The sequence below is a fragment of the Chlamydotis macqueenii genome, chromosome 6, assembly GCF_036417535.1.
Source record: "Chlamydotis macqueenii isolate bChlMac1 chromosome 6, bChlMac1.mat, whole genome shotgun sequence".
Lineage (NCBI taxonomy): Eukaryota > Metazoa > Chordata > Aves > Otidiformes > Otididae > Chlamydotis > Chlamydotis macqueenii.
The window spans coordinates 11984297-12007336 of NC_141561.1; the positions used below are offsets into that span (position 1 = coordinate 11984297).

Here is a 23040-nt window from a genome sequence, read left to right on the forward strand (position 1 = left end):
TTTGGCCAAATATAGTAATCTCTGTGCTATAAAAGGCTTGAAGTCCTCTGAAGGGATGAGGGCTGACTTGGTCATTGAAATTCCTTTGATGAACTGTTTCAAGAAGCTTATTTTAGGGCTGGCATCCAGGCGTGGTGAAAGTAACAGTTTCCTCTCTTCTCCTCTTCACGTAATTCTTATGAATCACAACATTAACCTGATCTCAATTTTTTAAACATCTTGACAACTTGAACTAAACCATTTGCCAAAATGAAACAGTCCACTTGCTTTCAGCTTTGTAAACGAAAAACACTTTAAATTAGTTTTCTAATTTAGTTACATTCTAAGACCAAAAATTCTCCCTTTAAGATTGACCAAATAGTTGCATTTCAGCTGAGTGTCAGGAGATTCAGACCAGCCGCATCAACTTAAGCTCTTCACCTTACAGGTGCTCTGATGCTTCATTAGTTGCTTATGAAGTGTGTTAAATTCTTAGATTGCAAGGTACTATGTAATTGTGAGCTGTGAAATTTGTGAAAATTTCAACTAAGCAAACATCTTTTCCTCCCCTGTCCTTGCGCACAGGACCTCTAGTCTTAATGTTTCTCGGTGTTACAGGACTTGTGCATATAAACAGTCCTACAAAGCTGAGCTCTGATCCCAGCTAGTAGGGGGGTTCCCAGGATGTCACTGTAACTGGACATGCTAGTGCTGTGGCTTGCCAAGGCAATGTGCTGCTTACTGGTATGTTCTTATTGGTGAGTATAGGCATGAGGCTGTTTCTTCTGGCTTGCTGACAGTGCCTTTTGAAATGCTAAACGGGCTTATAGTGAGGCACATCCTACCAAGCCTGGGTCAGGCAGTGGGTTGCCTTTGGAGGCAGTTACACCAATGGGCTCATTTTATTCAGGAGCTCATCTCAATTCTGTTTTCATGCTTTTTCATGAGAGGTTATTGAAGCTAAGCAGAAACTAATTTAATTTTACCATCTTTAATAAATAGAGTTACAGTATGATGTGTATAAATTTCTGACAGTACTTCCATGCATATTTTCAAAGATTCTCCAAATCTGTTGTCTCAAAGTTCCTGTAGCTTTAATTTCTGTGGAAGGCCTCATTGCCAGAAAAGGGCAGGAGCAGTAGCTCTTAATATTTGCTGTATAACCCATCTCCCTCCTTGTCTTCTCCCCTTTTGGTGGTGAGGCAGAATGAAAATTGATGGTTTATGTTTGAAGATGAGGAAGACCAGCGTTAAGCAGTTGGAAGCCCAAGAGCAGATTTTATCCATGTCTTGCTTCCTGGTGCTGCTCTCCCCTCACCATCCGTGAGCTTCGATCTCCTCCCTCATGGGTCAGTTACTTGTTTCTCAGCATCAAGTCTTAGCAAGACCTCTACCTCCTTTTCTTTGTTTGAGGCATATGCCCACAAGCAATAGAAGGTTATTTTCGCACGTTGGTGGGGGGAAACTGTGTGGGTTTCATGTGGGTTCAGGGCCCCCTCACATTTAATTGCCATAACTTCTGTTTGACGCTGTAGGCTGAGAAAAGTGAATAGGAGGGAAATGATCAGCCTTCCCACACCTTTCCCCAAATGGCAGCGGTGAATTTTATCTACACAGGAACTCTTCTGTTTCCCTGTCAAGAGCTGGCTCCTGGGAACTTCACCTGTGTCTGCCTGGACTGAATCTTGGCTTTTTAATTTTCCAGAAAAAAATTTTTTTTTTTTTGAGTTAGCAGTAATTTTTAGAAAGTGTGGAAGTAGGTTTCACCCATGGGTGAAGATGAATAACTCTGCTTCTGCTATCACCAATCGCTTGACTCTTTATAGCCAATTTTTGTTGGCTTTGAAAGAAAAAATCAGTGTCCTTTGGAGAAAGGCATTCAAGCTAAAATCTATGTGTAAAGGAATTTGCTTATTTTGCAGCTATTGTTACACCTGAACGTGAAATCAAAGCTGTGCAGTAAGTCTGACAATTAATATTAAAGGGAGTGTGTCAACCCAGGATCACTGCCTCTTTGCAATACATGTGTGTCAATGGTTCAGTCTTGAAAACTTTTAAGCCAAAGAATAGAGCAGGTTTATATATTTTATCAAATCTACCTCTTTGTGCATGTGCACAGTGCCATTTAAGAAGAACAAATACATGCTAGCTTGTTTAAGTATTCATTTGACTGTCTGCATATCTTTCTTTTTGAACTGGGAATATATTGTGATCTTGGTCCCTACTGGGAACTCCTGGTGTCTTCAGGGGCAGGAGAGACCCTTGTACCCTCCAAAGAACAAAACAGATAAATAACTGGCTGCAAGGCACCCCGCTGGATGCATTACTTAAACACATGTGTTGTAATAAAGATAACATCCCAAAAGTGCAGTGTGCCAGGTGACGGCAGATCTGCAGCCACCAGCAAGCCATCAGCTATTAGGAAGGGCCTGTGATGTATAATTCACACCCTGCTATTCTGAGTTTACACAAGGGTCTGTGAAGTTCACAGGGTGATGGATTGAAGTGTGTTAGATGTATTAATGATTAAATACTGTGAATAATAATTTGGAGAGAATAATGAAGGTGCCTGCAGAAGTTTACAGAGCAGTATTTTAACTCATCAAGGTTATTTGAATTCTCTTTTTTCTTCAATAGTACTAAAAATAAATTAATTTAATTAATTTTTTTTAAAAAATGCAAGCCTGGTTACTGATTGGCCTGATAATAAAAACAAATGTATCTAACTTATCATTAAAAAAATGCATCAAATTATGTTTATTAAACTAATCTATCCTCAGTCTTCTCTATTCTGGAGTAAGCTTGACAAGAAAAATTGAGTCTTCTCTGACCAAAACATTTCTTTTGTAAAGACTTGCTTGTACAGACTTGCTTTCCTCTTATAAAGGCTTGGTTAAATTTCAGTTAATGAACTACTTTGTGGTGTAGTTAAGATGCAAAGTGGTTTTAAGAACTTTGAATTTATATAACATTTGAGGGAGGTTCTTGTTAAAATCATCCTACCTTTTTGCTTCCTCCTTAGACTACAATGGCTGAAAAGGAAAAATCAGTTAAACTTTTTATTCTGTAATGCACTGAACTTTGCAAAACTATTTAAAGCCCTCTTACAGAAGCTGTAAAACAGAGGCACAGTTTTGGATGGGGATGGATTAACTTCTCTTGTCTTATACTATATTTATATCCCTCAACAATTGTTGCTAATTTGTGCATCTGTTCTTACTGATTTATATATAATTTTGACACTGGATAAATGATGAAGAAGAGACAAAAGCTGAAACCAATTAATAGAAAAGAGCTCTCGAGTGGTCTGGTATCCTGTGACTCAAGTTAGTGCATTGCTAACTCGACTCTATGTACTCCAGTAGCTCCAGTCATATTATATTTTTTAAACTTTGTCTTATTTATTAATTTTGCTTGATACTAAGTAGTTTAAAAGTTAAGGAGAGGCTGATCCTGATTGTGCAGACTGCGTAATTCCATAAATGGCATTTCTATAAGAAATCCGATTAAGAACAGGTCGCTTCAGAAACAGAGTGAACAGAAATGAGAAGCAACGGAGGACTGCACAAAACAGCAAAACAGGCAAAAGACCAAAGAGATTAAATGAATTTCAGCACATATACACTGTTGGCAAGGTCATGGCCTTACGGAATGATAGGGGTGCTCTTTTTAGAAAATTGAGGATTTTTTGTGTCCATTTGTGTTTCTGTTCCAAAGTCCTAGAAAGATGCACACAGTTTTAAATGATGGGAGTAAGGATTTGTAAGACCATGTAGGTTGGGAGGACCTGGAAGTTTGCAAACAGTTTTCAGAAATTGGAAAGAAGTATATGTGTGATACGCTTTAAAAAGCAAACATACAGGCATTATCTTCCCTGGTACCATGGCCAGCAGGGATCTTTGTCTGTGGTTGCTGTATGTGTGTTTGGCATAGATCTGAGGCTCTCAAAGGCACCGAGAAATTCTAAGGATGTTCTTGACAAGTATCCATGTCCACATTTGAGCCATATTCCTAAATGAACCCCTTAAATATATAGGAGGATAATCAGGGTTTGAAATCAGCTCCCTCAACTGCAGTTCTACAGAGCTGACCCCCAAGCCCAAAAACCTAGTGCAGTGACTGCTTGTGAAACTTGGATCTGTTGCCCATCAGCAAAATGTCCTCTCCTAGCCCCCTGTTGCAGAGGTCTCCCCAGTAAGTGACATGCAAAAGGCTGGATAACCATGGCTTTGTTCAGTTGTAATGTCTGTCTGTCCCCATCAGCAGCTGTACAGAGCATCAGGAAGCACAACTTGCCCTCCCACGTAAAGAGGAAGGTTGAATGTGTGAGGCAGTGGGGAGTTTTTCCAGCAGAGATACAATAGTGATGGTTTCTTGATCCACCATGTCAGCTCATTTGTTTGGGGGGTTTTGTTGTTGTTGGTCTGGGTGTTTTTTTTTTTTAACTTTAAGCATGATCCTTTGCAGAGACTGATAATACACTGGCTCAATTTCCTACTCATTGTGGGGAATGTGTTGCTAACAGGAGGTTACTAGGACAACCCTTCTTCTTCTGACAACTGCTTAATTTCTGTTGTCTCCAAGGCCTGGCCGACCCATAGGTCAGTGCTGAATGCAGTAGCAACTTGGAGAGATGCTTTGTAATATCATGGACCATGAAGGAGATGAGAGAACTATGTCACAGAGCTGATGGGATATTTGTGGGGTGGGGAGGTAGGCAAAAAAAGGCAAGAAAGACCAAAAAACCTTGGAAAGCAAGGAGCAAATTTAGTAATTGTTAGTAATGACTGGAGGAGAGGAGATGAGACAATGGAAAACAGATGCATACGGTTTGAGATAGTGGATGGTTATGTGCCGTAGCAGTTCTGGTGGAGAGCCTCCAGTCTTGGGAGCATGCACACAAATGCACTGCTGCTTTCTGCCATAGCTGTTTCCAAAGAAAGAGCTAATAAGAATCAATTTGTAGAACAAAGCAAACAAAACTTTGGCTTCTGCTCAGGGGAACTTGAGCAATTCTAGTTACAGATCAGGCTTCAACAGAAGCCAAATGCTGATCCATAAAAGTATAATTATGCTGTTTCATTTGGACCTTTTTGTTCTGGATTGCATTCAAAACTACTGTAAGCCCCTTTGTGAGATTCTTTTTCTTTCCAGGCAAGAGAAAAAGAGGCCTTTTGATTTAGTACTTCTACTTTGTTTCAATTAAAAAGGAGAAAAAAAAAAGACATCGCGTTTGCCTTGCTTCTTTAAGAATCTTCCCTTATGCAGAATAGTGGCCAGCAGGTCACGGTTTAGGAGTACAGGTCTAATGTACAGACAAAGTTGTGTTACAGAATATAAATGGTAAGTGATATTCTGTTTTTAAGATCCAGTACTCTTCATCATTTTCAACTGCAGACTGAATAAAATTTTGTTATTGAAATTGGAAGTGATTACAAATTTCTTGCAAAGCTCAGAAAGCTTGAAATTGCAGGTGTAACGTACCTGCTGAGCTCATTTTCCTTGGAATGATGTAATGGTGGAAGGAGTAAACTGAAAATGGTATCTTCTCTGAAAGCTTAGAAACAACTGAAAAAAAAAAGGAGAAAAAATAGTATCGGAGAACAACTGTACAAAGCTAAAGCTGTGTTTAAGGACGAAATGAGTGATTTTTAGGGGGATCTCTGATTCTGAGAACAGCATAGGAGGGAGAAAATATTCGTTCACCCACTATAAAATGGCATGTCTGCTGAGCCTCATCCAGGGCTACACTTCTGTAATACAGAAGCTCAATATGGACTTCATTAGCATTTATTAGATCTGTGTCTTTCACTTAAATTACGCATTCGGTGGCTTATTTAAATGACTTTTGTGTATTCTTTCATCTCCTTTTAGCTTGTTTTTCCTGCAGATTCAAGGGTTGTTTCTAGTGAAGGATCATAAAAGCTGTATTTTGTTGATCTGTCATGTCCCATAGCTTTTTATTTTTCCATTATGTATATCAGAGACAGCATTTATTGTATTACTCATAATTGAACAAATTCTAAGTCATCTTGCTGGATAATGGGCACTGCCTAGAAACACCTCCTTGCATTTTTAGTGCCTTGCACTCACAAACTCTTGTGTAAGTATTTACTGCTACCAGTCAATCCCACAGGGGAGGTTAGCGCAGGGGAATGGAAAGGCTGAGATTGACAGTGATTTCTTTAATTTGACTTGGTAGCGAGGTTGATTGCACCTCAGAAATGCCTGGCTCCCATTACAGAAACAGGCTAACGATTAGACTGTGAAGGCTCTGCGCTACCTGCGCTGCAGAGGAATTGTGCAGAAGAAACAAGCAGGGAGCGTGCACAGACACATTCTTTGTGCTGAGGACTTCTCATGACTGCTCCCCGTATCTGCGGGGGAAATTAGCGCTACATTTCAGCTGGATCGCCACGCCAAATTGGCATCTTTATTTCTGTTCCTCACTAAAATGAAAATCTAGAGAAATTAATTAATTCAGTTGACATTCCAGGTGGCAGACAGTAAAACACAGATAGTGAAGATGTGAGGAGACATAAGTGATGAGGCATGCCATGCTTATCCAGGAGCATAGAGGCTCGACCCACATGCTGGTATAGGTTATCTGGATTCAGTTTTCCTATGTGCCAGAGGGCATTTGAGGCCACATCTCCTAGGAGAGGCCCTAGCCGAAGAAGGCTTCCTCATTCTCTTTTGTTAACTCTGTTTCATTTTTTTCATATAAAAGAATCAATCCCCGGAGCAGAGGCTTGAATCCCGCTGTCCCGTGTCACAGAGCACGCCATAATCAGCAGGGCAGAGCGGGGTGCTTGCTGTCTCTGCCTCTAATTATTCTGAGTATTGTACATAATGAGCAGCTGCAGCACAAGGTCCTGAGGGCACCCCTGTTCCCAATCCAAAATAGCCTGTTGTCCAGTTCAGACTGGATTCAGACAGAGGAAAAATCAGATCCATATTTTCTCACTTCTCAGGCAGAGAGTCTTAAGAGACAGTTTCCTCATTTGCCTTCTCACTCCATTTACTTATATATAGCAGGTGTTTGCAGAATACTAAGGAATCAAGGATGCAAATTTCTGTGTACATTTCTGTTCCTTAAAGATGTGTCAGTCTGTTGTGATGGGCCAGTGGTATTTTGGCTGACAGGAATATGGGCTCCCAGCAAAGCTTTGGCTACGGTCATGGAGCAGGCAGCACGGATGTGGTAGCAGTGCTCTTAAATACTGGACACATATCCTTTTTTTATTGTAGCTGCTGACTTAATCTAAGCCCTGTCTGTATTTCTTAATTTTTAAAAAAACACCACCAACAACAAAAAAAAAAACCCAAACCCAGTCACGTATTCCTGTAAGATGCTATCATGAGGCTCAAAATGAACTGAAAATTTATCTTTTGGGTTTTCTAGCCTCAGTGGTCCTTGATTGACCACAGCGTGTCTGAAGTAACCAGGAAGGGCAGAGGCCAGTGGGATCCTGGGGATGATTTGCTTTTGCCTTTGCCTGCTGTTAACTTTTTTTCTGGTTCTGTTTGTAAGGATTCTGGTGACTGGCTGTTGTCAGCAGGATTTTTTCTCAGTTGCATAAGGACTGAGAAAACAATGTCTGTCTGAGTCTTCCACAGTGAATGGCTTTCAAGTTAAGCCGTGGCTGCAGTTATTGTGCTCTAGCTGTGACACTATAAATAAAGTTATTAACAGCAATATGTAAATGGGTTTCTATTTTTGTTCCCTGTATTGTTTGCAAAATCTAGGGCAGTTATTCAGTAAGAATCATCTGCTGTTTAGCACTGAGCCTACCAGCATTTGATGCTGTGTGGGCTGCTTCTTTTTTTTACCACTTTCTTTCTTTGCACTGGGTTTTAGAATCCAGCTCCTTTGCAAGTTTGTTTATTGTGGTATATAAGAAATAGAGTAGCTGTGCTAAGCGTTTTCAGGCTTTCAGAGAGTGCCTTAGTACTTAAGAACAGAGAATCATCTCTTGATATCTGAAATACAGGAGCATTAAGAACAGCTACATAAACATCAAACACCACAGCTGTCATTTGCCTTAGTGCACATCTTGCAAATTCCAGTTTGTTCAAAGATCTTTACGGTTTGTGTTTTGTTTCCGTGCTCCGTTTTCTTCCACTCCCCTCTCCATCACTCTGGATCTGCCTGACAGCCCTGGGCCCTGTTCACGCTGGAAACGTACACCACGTTAATTCGTGCAAGTACAGCTCACCCCCGCAAGGGAGAGCACAGATATGTTGTTTTAGAAACGCTTTACTACTGTCATGGCTACTCCGATCTGGAAGAGCAAATTATTCTAATCCAAGGCATCTGGTTAGAAACCTGACTGCATCTGTTCTAGGGACAGGAGCTGTGTTGCTGTTAACATATTGCTCTAGAACACATTTCACGTGAGACAGTTTGTTCAAACTTCTTCCTGCTCTGCAAGTGAATTTAGCTCTGGCTTCCCCAAATCCCCTGTTGGGAAAGTCCCGACCTGTTTCTTCTGTGACTCATTAGCCACAACTTTATTGCAAGCTGTGTTAGCCTTCAGATGGGCGTCTGTCCTCCATAGCACTTTAATTCCATTTCGTGCAGCTTTCTGAAAGGCCATTTAACACTGGGACACCAGTAAGCTGTGTCTCCAGTTTCACTCCTTGCTTGAAGTAGTGGTTATTTTTATGGTGTATATATAATATCTGAATATACATAAGTGTTTTGAAGTTGTGACACCTGCTGTTCTGAACTGAACTATCTGAACTCATCCTTTCAAATGCCAGACATTTTATTTCTTTTTTTGTTGTTGTTGTTTTTAATCTTCAAGCCTTCAAGCTGCTACGACACTGTGGCATAGAAAGTAAGCAGAAATCAGCTAGACTGGTTTTGCATAGATGTAGAAAGATCTGACACAATAAATTGCCTCTTATTTTTATGGTCTGAGACACATTACCATAATATATATTTTAAGTAGTCTCTAAGGTGGCTTTCTATGCTATAGAAAAGATTTGGTCAGACTCTATTGATTTTATTGGTATTAGTTCATTGGTAAACTAATAACTGTTTACAGGAACTTCATTTGGAGATGGTATTTTGCGAATATTGAGAGTAGCAAGCAAATGGCTTAGTGAAATATCTCAATGCATTAACACAGAAATTAAATTTTCCAATGGAAAATGCAAGAGAAAAGCCATTTCTTTATATGCTGATCTATTATTCTGGTGGTGGCAATTACGGTAATTCTCTTGAAATGAAGTTAAAATTACATGCCTGCTTCATTATGAGAAGAAACTACTGATTGCGAAAATCAGAGGAGATTCACTGGAAAGTTAAAAAGACTTACGTATGCAGTGGGCTGACCTGCTTTGCCACACTCCCTGCTCCAGCATCTCCAGCATATCAAGAGTAGGCTTTGTGCAGATGTTCCCTAGATTCATGAGGCCAGGATTCCCATTCCTACTTTGCCATGATTATCCCACATTTCCTTGAGCCACTTCATATATTTTCTTTATACACCACGTTGCTGTCTCTGCAAAATAGTTTGGTTTTGCTTTTCTAGAATCAGTGACATTTCAACAATTGCTTAATGCCAGTTCAAGGAGCTCATATGCTTAAGAACCTAGAGATGCAATAGTGCATTTTATTTTATAAAGATTGAAATTTGAGGCAGAGCCGGCTAAGTGACTTGTCATAGAGTCAAATGATAGGCTGTCAAAGATTAGACTCAAGGTGTCTTGATAGCTCATATCTTGACTAGCATAATAAAACAAAAGTAGTGTAAATGTTTTCTGATATTAAAGTATATAATCTGAATACCATCAAGCAGGTTTAACACTGCTTAGTATCTATGAAATAATGGATGTACGCAAAGTATTTGGAATGTGAGGTAGGTTGGGGGACTAAAGAGATGCTTAGAATTTAATATTCCCTGTTCAAGGATCATCTTTGCATAGAAACTCATTTAGTGAGCTCACTTATGCTGCCTTCTAAGGGGGAGTGTTTTTACTGCTGATATTGATTGTACAGAATTTCATTATATTTACACTGTTTCTCCACAGCAGCTGGAGTTTTCCAAAGGGAACCAAAGATACATGTCAACTCAAGTGCCATTGATCGATTGTGATGTGATGGTAGATCACATCTTAAAAAGGAAAGAAAACCCTTAACGTTAAGTTGTAGCCCCTGTAAAGCTGGGGCAACTTTACTCGTGACTTCAGGATATCTATTCATTACTGGTTCTTATCAGGTAAAGAATATTAACGTAGTGTACAATAACCAGATAGCGAGTTCAATTTCCTGTGGGATTTTTTCCTTTTCATTTAATTCTGAAATTACAGCCAATCTCTTTTCTCAGTGAAAACATCGTGTGTTTTATTACATTTATTATCAGGTTTGTTTATTAATTAATAACAAGTTGATCTCCTGGTTAATGAGCAGTACTATTTTCTTTGACCAGCCATTTTACCTTTCAGAATAGCTAACAAAGGATTATGTCTTCATTTTACAGTTCTTCTCCATTGGTCTTGCAGTGGTGTTTCTCAGAAAAGTGGCCATTATGAATTGCGCACAGTTAAGTTTCTTTGTATGCTTTGAGTCCGTTTGTCTTCATAGTTTTGTCGGTGTCATTTTAAAAACACAACTACTTGATTACATTTAGAAATACAGAAATGAAGCAGCAGAGAGTCAACTCATGTTGACTGTTCTACAAAGAGCAGTAAGACTCATGTTCCTATTCTTCAGCAATCAGTTTTCCCAGCAAATGACCACTTCAGTATAATTGATCTAGTAAGCTCCCAAACACGAATGGTAATTGTGTATACAGGACATCACATCAGTTGTCTGTTCTCAGCTTATCCATGAAGCATTTTAGTACTTACTGTCCTTCCTCAGCAAAACAAGATAAGATAACTACAGGAAAGGCATAGTTGCTCCTTAATGTTGTAAGTGATGACATTTATGTACTCATGTAGTGTTTTTTTTTATGTAGTGACTTTTCAGAGGGGAAAGTGGAAGAGACCCTGACTTACAGAAATTGCAGAGTAAATAAATCACAAAAGGACAAGACACTGGGGAAGCTAGTGCAGAGAGTGAGGAAGAAATAAGGCTAGGTTGAGATGACCACTGCATGCGGAATTACTGCATCTTTTTGAGTAGGGAATACAAAAGCATCATTGTTAGGGAAAAACAGACTGAATGCAATTTGCACAGGTATGAAGAACTCATTCTTTTGCTATCAAAGACAAAGACTTCTGCAATGTATAACAGAAAGCATCCCAAACTTGATTAGATACAGCTTGCTCGATCTCTCTCCCATATGCCTGACCTGAGATATACATGTGAAACGGCTGACTGTGCCAAAATGTGTCACTGTATTGCCTTCTCTGACAGCTGATTGATTGCTGGCACACAATCTCTATGAAACAGGTCGTCTTTTGTTTTAATACTTAAGTTTTCAATTGTTTCTCTTTTCTATTGCTCTGCTTCTGTGGCTCTGGTCACTTTTGCAAGCTGTTCTGCTGAAGGAGGGCAGGGAGAAATAGTGCCAGACTCCTATAGCTGTGGTGGTAATGGATAGTTCCTTGTTGCAGAGTTCTCTTAGCTCTGACTTACTTCTTGTCGGTTTTTGGCAGGATTTTGACATCAGAGATTGCTCTAACACCAGAAAACAGAAAGCAAGAATGTTTACAGCAAAAAGCATCCTAAAGTTTTTCAAACAGAAAATAGCATGGCTTTACCTTTTTGTTTTATGTTAAGTTCTGTATTTCAGGATGTCTTGTGGGACAAATGAATCTGAGTTTTATTCTGATGTGGGCTGGATCCAGCTCCAGTTTGAACAGACATGCCAGCTGTTTTGCACTGGTCAGGCAGACCCAGGTGAATCTGAATTTGCACAGAGCCAAGGTGAAGACACACAGTTGGAGACAGCACTATGCATGGCTCTTTTGTGCTTTTCTGCAAAAGGCCATGTGTATCCTTCCACTTTGCCTTCTTAAACTTCCTCGGAGTTGGAAGAGATTTGGCATCTTTCTCACTTACATGGTTCTTCCCCAGACCTGAATGATTGGAAAAAAAATTCACATTACCATCAGTCCCTTCTTAGATGCATTAAAATGATCTGAAGTCTGTCCTTGATAACTCAAAATCACAATTAGGCCGCTTGGATTTTGTTTTTATGTTCAACAGACAACAATAAAATTCCTTCCACTCATCTCAAAGACATCTATAACATGTTCCACCTATAATTTAACTGGTAGCCACTGCATATCTATCTATATTTGTTTTCCCTCCCCCAAATAGTTTTTCTTCCCAAAAGGCTATTTATGACTCCTGTTTCCAGTGAAGAATCAATCTGGTTAAATATAGCCTGCTGAAATAGGAAAATCTTTTAACTCAAGACGTTTAGAGGGATAGGGTAGCAAGTTTTTGATGTTTAAAATAAGAAATGAGAACTGATGCTGCTTAGCTATAACTAAGTTCCAATAACTGGGGTTGCTACTCATGCTTGTAAGCTGCAAACCTAAGAAGGTCATGGAAAAACTTTTCTCCGTACAACTGCTGCAGTTTTCCCCTTCTGGTTGGTGATCTCAGGATCTTAATTTCTTCTCATTTCCTGTGCTGACAGTTGTGCTGGTTTTGTGTAGTGGGGGCGGGGGGCTACAGTGGCAGCCTCTGCAAGAAGCTGCTAGAACTTTCCCCCTTGTCCAGTGGACTTGGCTGGGTCTAGGGTGGACCCACTGCTGTCCAGGGCCAAGCCAACTGGTGACAGTGATAATGCCTCTGTGATAATGTATTTAAGAAGGGGAAATTAAAAAAAAAAAAGTGAAGAAACAGAAGCAGGGACAGACAGGGGGAGGCGCGATCCTTGTGGGCCTTGCGGCCCTCACCCTCTGGCCTCCCGCCAGGGAGCCGACTGGGCCCGACTCAACCAGGCCTGGCTGAGAGAAGAGAGATGTGACAAGAACCTTCACAATCTGAGCCTGATTGTGAAGAATTTTTTGTGAGAGGAATGGCTGCAGACGCCAAGGCCAGTGAAGAAGGAGGGGAAGGAGGAATGCTGCTCCCAGCAGAGATTCCCCGCAGCCTGTAGCGAAGACCATGGTGAGGCCGGCTGTCCCCCTGCAGCCCATGCAGGAGCAGAGATCCACCTGCAGCCCATGGAGGACCCCACGTCGGGGCAGGCGGATGCCTGAAGGAGGCTGTGGCCTGTGAAGGGCCTGCTGGGGGGACTGCACCTCATGGAAAAACGACCCACATCAGAGCAGTTGGTGAAGGACTGCAGACCCTGGGAGTGACCCCACACTGGAGCAGGGGAGGAATGTGAGTTCTTCCCCCGAGGAGGAAGGAGCGGTGGAAAGTGACATGTGGTGAACTGACCATAATCCCCATTCCTTCTTCCCCCCTGTGCTGCCTAGGAGGGAAGGAGGTAGAGATAATCTGGAATGAAATTAAGCCTGGGAAGAGAGGAGGGGTGGGAGGAAGTTCGTTTTTTTTCTCTCTCATTATCCTGCTTTGGTTTTATTATTAATCAATTGAATTTGTTTTCCCCAAGTCAAGTCTGTTTTGCCCGTAACAGTAAATTGAATTATCTCTTCCTGTCCTTATCTCAAAGGTCAAGCTTTTTGTTATATTCTCTCTCCTCCGTTCCCTTGGAGGGTGGGGAGGGTGAATGAGAGACTGTGTAGCTTGGTCTTGAGCAGAGCTAAACTGCAACAACAGTGAAAGGCAGATCACTGGCATTGACATGAGGAGCACTGACCGTGATAGAAAGTACAGTGCCGTTCCTCTTAGCAGCTCTTGAGTGCCAGCAGGGTCAGACACACTCAGCGGGGCATTCGCAGGAGCACATTGCTAATGCAGAGAGAGCTGCAACAACAAATGCTGAGAGTTTGTGCTGGAGATGTGCATCTCTCAGCTGTATCCCCCAGGCAGTTCTAACCTCTGGTAACACTCATCTGAGTGCAAACTTGGGAAAATCAAGTAAAGACAGGGTTCTGCAGTTTATATCTTTGCAATGAGCCTTGCTGTCGTCATGCAGTGGCTCTGTCAATGGCAGTCTGCACGTTGACACCAGTGTCTCCAAGAGCCATCTGGTCTCCTGCTTCTATGCTGGTTTTTACTCTGTCACCAATTTCAGTTGGTATGGTCTTGCAGAGTGAACTTCTCAGATAAGGATGTGTGTTTAGTTTACATCTTTGAGTGCTTTGGAAGAGGGACAGGGGGTTTTCTGCCTTTTGCTCTAAAGCAAAAGGTGAAAAGGCTCGCAGTTTTCTGGGCTTTTGTTTTTGTAGGGTCTTTGTGTGTTTTTCCTCCCGTCTTGTGTTATTCTCTCTCTATCTTAAGTATTGCTTTGCTTATTGCGGCATTTGTTTACATACGTGCCTTCTCACCCTCTTGAGCAAGTGGGAGCCAGCATGACTGATCTTAAGATGGAGCACTGTCAGGGTGCATAATGGAGTCTGGGTTCCCAAGGGGGAGCTGTACCAGCCGATGTGTCACAGAAGTGCTAAGGCTCATTTGAAACAATAGGTGATTTCCAATAGTAAATTGATCTTCTCTAAAATGACCATATAAGTTTAGGAAAGACAGTGTATCTTTTTACTGTTGGTTTTGTTGGGTTTTTTTTTCGGTGACTGTTGGAAAAGGAAATATTTTACCCTCTGTTCTCTCTGATGTCCTGCTGTTCTGGAGAACATTTTTTGTATCTCTAAGGCTAAGACCTTAGCCTGTCGCATAAACATCCCTAGAGATCAAGGCTGATGTGCTGCTGAGACCTGAGTAAGTCTGGAAGTAGCAAGCAGCCTTTGCCAGACCTCTCACGGGGCTGTCACTCAGTGTGGTGATCTGTGTGGGCCACTTCACCCTCCTGAGGTGGGCTTTGTTGCCCTTGCTCGGTTTAGTGCTGCTTTACCTAAACGTACTGCCTGTCCGCAGTCACTGTGCCACTGCTGTGAACTTGTGCTCAGCTTATTTTGGTTTGTGCTTCTGTTGTTGCTGCTATTAAACTCAGGAGGGAAAGAGCATTATGAGATCTTCTCAGTGTTTCTGGAAGCTAAAATCCTTTTTGTGCATTGGATGAGTAGAAGAGAGAGCATACAGATCATCTCCTTCTTGTTCCATCCCCAAGTGACTATAGCTAGGAGAGAGAGATTGGGTGTATCTGGATGCCATGTCTATTCTAGGAACCTCTAGATGAACTTAACACTATGTTTATGCTACTGGAGCTGGAAAATAACTTCTGGGCTTGCAGTGCTGATGGGGAACTGACTTTTAAACAGATGTCCAGGTGTGCAAATCGACTCATTTACCAAACTGCTCAAGAGATGCTCCCGCTTTGGAGATAGATGCTCAAAAGACATTTGAACATGGTCTTGGGTAACTAGCTCTAGGGGGCCCTGCTTGAGGAGAGGGTTGGACAAGATGACCTCCAGAGGTCACTTCCAACTTCAATCATTCTGTGATTCTGAGAAAGCCTAGTTTAGTGTTAAGGGCTCGTCCCAGCCCTTCAACTGAGAGTTTTGTCGTCTTCATCCCAATCCATCTTTGTTCTTCTTTATTTGTAGTGTGACTTAATGACATGCAACACCAATGGCCATGGATTGTGTTGTATGAGACACTGTCCTCACCAATTAGCCTAGTGAGTTCACTGACAAGGGCAGACTGTATCTACAGCAAATGGCTTCCTTTTGTTACACCTTTGCTCGTGATCACAAATTAGTGAGCTTGTATTTAGTGAACAATGATTATTTTATTATGGCACATTAACTTTTTCTTCTCTTGTAGGTAAAATGCCATGGCTTTGATTCGCATGCAGTCAGATGCACTTTGCTGGTTTTATGTCATTAAAGCTCACCGAGCCTGGGGTTTTGTTCTGTTTCCCATGCAGTGTCTGTGGTGTTCGGTTTCCAATAACACATGGTGTTTATATTCATGACTGGCATTACTGTTGTGATGGTGATAGGGTTTGTGTTTCTTGCCTTGCTTGATTTATGTTGTGGCTGGCGTGCATGGCACGCACATATCTTGAAATAGAACACTACTGGTTTTTTTTGTTTTTACATTAGAAGTACTGATGATTTAATTTAGCGTTTTGAATAATCCTGCATTTGCAGGGAAACCTGACTGTGTCTTGTCTCTCCTTTGATAACTGTATTAGCTTCAGACATTTAAGGCTGCAGTTCAAAATCCCACTCTGTAGGTGCGTGTGGTTTCTAAATGTGGGTCTCGTGGGTTTCCTGCTTTCCGCCTTGTCCTTAGCTCTTCCTACTCCTTACATCGTTCTTTCCTTTTTGCCAAGATCTCTTCTCTTCCTGCACTCTTGCTAAGAACCTTCTTTGCCATCTGAAAGATCCTTTGATGCTTCTGCCTCAGAGTATGTTAGCAGTGTAGTGAAAGCACGGACTACCTGAATTACAGGAGCTAGTTTTAAATGACCTACAGTGGTAGGATCCAAGGTGCAGTGGGATGGACGTGGGCACAGACCACAGTGGGCAGCCCAAGCTGGGCAGGCTCACACTGCTGATCTCTGGGGTGTCGCACTGAGGCTTCTGCTGGTACCTGAGCTACCTGTCCATATGTATCTTAACTAACCTGTGAATGCATTACATAGAAAAAAAAAAAAAAACAGGAAAGCTAAGCTCAGCACTTTGGGAATTTTCTTCTCTTGGCTCTGCTCTGCATCTTAGCTGCTCTTCTCTCCATTTCACCTCACTCTGCCTTTGCAGCCATGCAAAGCACTCTGCAAAAAGCATCTAGACATCCTGCTTATGGAGGTCTTGCAGTCCATGGTGGTGATGTTTTTGGTAAGGACCAAGCTCGGGCACAGGCTGGCGTCCTGGTGGCAGCAGCAGCAGCTAGACCTGTGTGCCCAGCCTGCCCTACACTGCCTGACAACTCTGGGGTCTTGGCCTCAGGCGTTTTCCAGTCTGTGCATTCCCCTTCTGGCTCACCTGCCTGGGTCTTGAGCAAAAGCAGACAAGTACCAGGCTGGCCCTTAAGAAGTGGGAAGGATGGTGGGATCTGAAAGCTATCCAAGCTCCTTTTCATTTTTCTTCTTTGACAGCATCACGAGCCACATAGGGCAACAGGCACAAAACTGAGTTTGCCTTGTACAGCTATGAAATCTTAAGCCAGTCCTTGCGGGAAATAGGAGCTGAAATAGAAGCTTAGGAAAGTATTCACCTTTACCCTATAACACAATTTGTGGTATTTTTCGAACAAAATTAAACATAAATAATTTAAAAAAAAAACAACCTTACAAAATGAATGATAACTCCCCTTTTCTTGTCTGTCTTTCCCAGAAATATTTTTTTGTCTTTTTTTTGAGGTCATACCCTGGTTATTGCTAGACAAAACCCAATCAGATGGCAGTGACAGAGTGGAAAATATACCAAGAGCTCTGAAGCCATTACAACATTTTTATTACATGCTAAACTGGTTTTTCCACAAAGCAGTAGACTTCCAGATGAAGGGACTGGGACCCAGGGCTGATAATAGTTGCTGACGCTCGGGCTGCAGATTGTGTGGTCAATCCCTTCCAGTCAGCTTCAGCTAATAGTACTTCTAAACCACTGCCTTACTTATCTCACAATATTTTATAGCTATAATAATTATTTCATTTGACCTTTTGTTGACCACTGTCACTTACCCCACATTTTGGCACAGGAGAGGCCTATTACTGGCATTGTGCTCCCACCAGCAAGGAAATGCCTTGCCCTCTGAAGACTGACAAATAATTGGCTTGAGTTGTGCCCTTCATCACAATCATCCATCACCATCATCCTTTAATAAAATCTTCTCGTTGCTAAGGGTAGTCTGACATGAAAGACTGAAGTGTGGAGTGAGGACCTAAGGGTAGTGGGGAAGCTGTGTGTTTGAACTCTAAAGCTCCTAGTCTGGAGAAGATGCACTGGCAGGACTGGGAGATGCTCCTGCAAGCTCACTGCATGTGTGTTGTGTGTAAGGAGATATAGCGGGCTTTGTTTTTAAAGAAAAGCTCTGGCTAGAGACAGGATGAGGATCATGTGCTGTTCCCTGATAGCTATTGTAAAAGAAATCTGCTTTGTTCCTAGTTGCTTCTGGGCTGTTGGGTATTTTACAGGGAGAAGGCTGAATTTCAGGGTTACTGGGCCTAATAACAAAAGCAACAGAAGAGGCATCACACAGTGCCACGTAGATGGGTCCTCATTCCTTCCTTGAAGGTCATTAGCAGGGTTGGGAGTGGTAAACTTGGTTGTTGTCTCTGCTGCTGGAGCTGCACTGCTAGCAGAAGCATACGGATTAGGCAGGAGGAGTAAAATGGGATGTAGTGGCTTTCAGAGCTCTCTGTTGAGAGCAGAGGACAGAGAGGCTTGAGGCTTGGTTCCTGTTTGCAAGGGCTGTTTTCTCTGATGGTGATGTGCTGTTCTTTCTCCTGACTCCTGCCAGGAGGTCTTTCACCTCTCTGTCTTCAGTTCCCAGATCATTGCCCTGTCCAGTGCCATTTCCCACATGGTCCTTTCCATACCCTAATGAGGTTTTCCATTCCCTTCAGCCCGTGTGTTCCAGGCAGTGTCTTCTGACAGCTCAGTGGCAAGGCTATTTGGCAGCAGAGCAGGTCACACAGCTGTCTCAAGCCTGTAATGGAATATACTCAGGTGTTGCAACAGATACCGATGTTACTTAGATAGCTGATGTGGAAGAGGCGCAAAGGGGTGGACTGCGCAGGTAGATAGATTCATGTAAACCTCAAAGTGTGCAAAAACTGAGTCATGCAAAGAACTTAATATATAACCAATTATGAGTAGGTTTTCATATAAAAAGCAAAAGGCACGTGCCAGATGAAGCTCTTCCTCTTATTGCCAATAGTCACGTCCATGTTCAAGAGTGAGAAGAGACCTGAAGCATCTAAAAAAAAACTTTAATTCATTCCTTTACTTTAGATAAAACCAAACTTTGTTTTCCTTTACTTTCTTCTCCAAAATATGAAACTGACTTTGTTGAAATGTTCATGCATCCTTCTTTCCTCAAACAAAATACTCATTCAGAGAAGCATCTCATGTAGTAAATGTTAGCTTCCTAACAGGGATGTCAGACAACATTAACTATTCCATATTGCTACTGGCTCATATGCAGAATGCATTTCTGAGTGCAATTGTGCAACCTTTCCAGGTTTTATTCTCATAATAAACCCTTTTGAAATTGCTTATAATTGTAGTTTTCTAGAATTCAATCAGAGCTGCATGTGGAGCTGCAACCATGCTGTTCTTAGAAGTGCAAGACCAGGATCAAGACGAAGGAGATAACTGCTGATTTTGAACAGAGTAATTTGCTGGTCACCCATAGAAGGTTACAAGTTTGAGAAAATGTTGTAATCAAGTAGCTTCAATTTGAAAAGACATAAATCTGTTCATAGTGTGGCTCATAGGTCTCTGCTGATTACTTAATTTGCTCGATTTAAAATATTCCCACAATTTAACTTTTAGTAATGTCTGATCCATTTATCTGGCATGATAGTAGCGGAGAAAGAAGGAGACAACCTTCTAGTCATTTATCCATCTTTCTTACGGTGCTACACTAGCACTAATTTCCCGAATCAGGCGTGAGGCAGTGACCCAGGGCATCTTTGTGTGGTATTTTCAGATATACCCATTGCTATCCGAATGTCAGAGTAGCAATTGCTCTGTACTCCACCTGTTATAACACACGGCTGTTACAACACGCACATGAGCAAAGAGTGTGAGCACGTCCACAAGTGAAGAATTTGCAATTTGCCCCATGCTGGGAGAGGAACATACTTGCAGTAAGATACCTTTTGTTACTGCCACAAAAACTGGAAACATTTCCTATTTGTACATCGCATATTAAAACATATTTTAAGTTGCTTAGCCAGCAATACACATAGCTCTAAGATTTTGGTTGGTGTCAACTGTATTTCCTTGGGAGGTTTACTTTTATTTGTAAATATGTGAAATCTTGATTGAATTTTTTGTGCATTTTCTCACGTGTTTAAAAAATGGCGAAGTATATTTTGATTCAGACATCTCTGCATTCCTCTTTTGCTTTTTTCTTGTACATTTTAGTTTCAGCCTGACTAACGAAGAAATATTTAATGCAATATGTTTGGTTGATGATTTATTTGAGTTGAAATGTAGAAGGAAAACATGAGAAGCATGCCAGAATTGAAATGTGTTTCAGGATTTTTGGAAAAAAAATATGCTTGTAAAAATATTTTTATTGTCTTTGCTTTCTGTCTGAAGACATTGTAGGGAATTCCAGCTGCAAACATAGCCTCTGCAATTTGCTTAAAACATGTTGGAGTTTTATTTTACAAAGAAGAAACAATTCCAAAGTGCTTGTTAATTACACTTTTAATTTCTCTTCCTATTCAAGTACAGCTTGATGCAGTAATCAACTTCAAAGAAGAAATCAACCACTTGATAAATGTTCCAATAGAGAAGTATAGCTTATGCATTTTATATTTATATATGTGTATATATATATTTATTTTTTGCTTAGACCTATATAGACAGTCTGGTGCGTGTTTTACTGAATTGTTTTAAATTTAACATAATGCTTGTGTTTGATTGCAAATCAATATTTTCAATGTTCTAATTATCAATAAGACAGAATCTTTTTCCGGTTTAAAAAAAAAAATATCTGCAACATAAACAACATAAAAATTAATTAATTGAAATAAAAGAATCATTATTGATGCTTGTGATTCAAATAATTGTGCTTTCAAAACAGTCCATGCTGCTTTGAAGGCTTTCCTGGTCCGTCCTGGGCGGATGGGAGCGATTTGCTATCCCTGTTGCAATAGCAGAGGTTTGCCTCAGTTGGCAAGGGCTGCGCTTGTCATTTGACAGAAAGTTGGGCAATGCCTGCTTGCAGCCTTACTATGAGGAGCTCCTGAGCGCTGTCGGTGTATATTTTCATAGTGTTTCAGGGGCTAAGCTAGCTGAAAGGTGTGGTACAAATGGGAGGTTTCATTTCTGTAGTTTTTTAAAAGCTGAGGGGGAAAAAAAAAAAAAAGCAATGCATGAGAAGCGTGTACTCCTGGGATATGAGTAGAGGAAATCAGTGTAGATTGCCTTCTCCAGAGAATGAGGAGCGTGAAAGCCTGACAGTAAGTCTTCACCACGACAGCCCAGGGTGTTAGGGCACAACCAGCCAGCCCTGCTGCGCCCAAGTCTTTGTCCCGGCAGCATGCAGTGCCACTGCACCTGGCTTTGTGCATTTCTAACACTGCAGGAGTGTGTCTGCCAGGCACAGGGCAGAGTGCTGCCAGCCACAGGGCTGGGGTGCGTGTGGGAAGCAGACCACCAAAGCGGGAGTGAAAGCTGTGGTAGGCAGGTTAAGGTTATTCACTAGAGAGGGACTTTATTTTATGGCTGCACTTTAATGGCGGGGGAAGCGGGCAGAGGAGTGTGTTTTTTCTGCAGCGGAGTTGAGACATAGGCAATGTTATTGAGCTGGGAGGTTGAGGAATGTGAACAAAATGGGTAAGCGTTGATTTTATAGCTGGGCTAATCTGGTAACTATGTAGGAGTGCCTTGTTGTTAATGATGGCTGATAGCGTTATCATGCCACCACTAGCTCCCAGTGTACTGTAAATTCTCTGGACATGAGGCAGGGGTTGGGACATGGAAAATTTGTGGCGTTTTCTCACTCTTTCTAATCTCTGGAGGGGATGACGCCGTGCCCCTCAGGGCTTTATGTGTGATAGAGGCTGTATCACCCCACATTAGGGGTGCTCATCTCCTTGCTGCTATAAGACTGCTACATACCTCCCCATCCCTGGACTTCTACCCTAGAACTTGCACAATTATCAGCAACAAAATTTGTGACACTTTCATTTTTTTTTTTTTTCTCTTTTTTTTCCCAAGCATCCTCTTTGCAGACATAGAGGGTTTCACAAGTCTGGCCTCCCAGTGCACTGCTCAGGAGCTGGTCATGACGCTGAACGAGCTCTTTGCCAGATTTGATAAGCTAGCAGCTGTAAGTTTTCTATTATAATTCTGATTTTTTTTTTCCTGTTGCAAGAATGACATACTATGCTGGTTCGCTGGATTTCTGTAAATACTGCCGTAAAAGGCAAGCTATTGCAAGCATGAATATAAGCTGAATATATCTCTCTTGGTTTTTTGGTTTTTGTTTTTTTGTTTTCGGGTTGTTTTTTTTTAGGAGAACCACTGTTTACGTATCAAGATCCTGGGTGATTGCTATTACTGTGTGTCTGGATTGCCAGAAGCAAGAGCTGACCATGCACACTGCTGTGTTGAAATGGGAATGGATATGATAGAGGCCATCTCGTAAGTACCATATTCTCCATGGAGAGCTTCAGAACAAATAGCAAGTAGATTTTCTTTCCCATTAGGTCTTCCTCACATTATTAGCAAGATAGCCAAACCAGGGGACTGATGTCAGCAAAAAGGGAGATCCACTGGAACAAGAAAACAAAATGCAGCACAGGTTTGACAGCAGAAAAAAACTTGAGTCCATTACAGCCACATGGGTATCAAAGCTCAATCTCCTGATGAGAAAGGCAAAGGTTACTATAATTACTGGAAGTATCATTCCCAAAGGAGGATTCCAGTGAATCACAGAAATGTGAATTCGGAGGATTAATAACTTTATTAGATTTCAGTCACTCTTCACTTATCTGTCTTTAAACCAGCTTTTTACTCACAATTCCTCTGCTAAGGTCTGTTTTGTCTAGTTTTAACTAATCCTTCTCTATGTGTCCCTATGCTAAAAGGGTCAGATTCAAGACTCTCTCACTTTAGTTAAATTAATTATTGAATTATTATTGGTCTGGCACAGACTGGGACATGGATGCATGGTGCTTTTTCCTTTATTTTCACTTACTTTGCCATCTTTATCTTTTCCTTTAAAATCTGTTCTGAAGCTTTGCCTGCTCCTGAGGTCAGATTAGCAATCCTCTGTTTGTCCAGATCATTCCTGTCTTTAGAGAGTAACAAATATGAGACTTGTGTGTAGTTAAATTACTTGAAGGATTGTAGGCAGTATAGAATATTGTTTACATCAGACATGAGCTTTCATGGGCCAATTCTTTCATAATTCAGGGAGGGAAGATTTAT

General features: G+C 41.4%; 1 protein-coding gene across 1 annotated transcript in view; it reads left to right on the forward strand.

The window, feature by feature from the left end:
- The window catches only part of ADCY5 (adenylate cyclase 5), a 214962-nt gene that overhangs the window by 134641 nt on the left and 57281 nt on the right, over positions 1-23040 (forward strand). Inside the window, exons 4-5 of the mRNA XM_086751047.1 lie at positions 21826-21937; positions 22124-22251. Coding sequence (XP_086607173.1) covers positions 21826-21937; positions 22124-22251 — 240 coding nt within the window. The remainder of the gene's footprint in view (positions 1-21825; positions 21938-22123; positions 22252-23040) is intronic.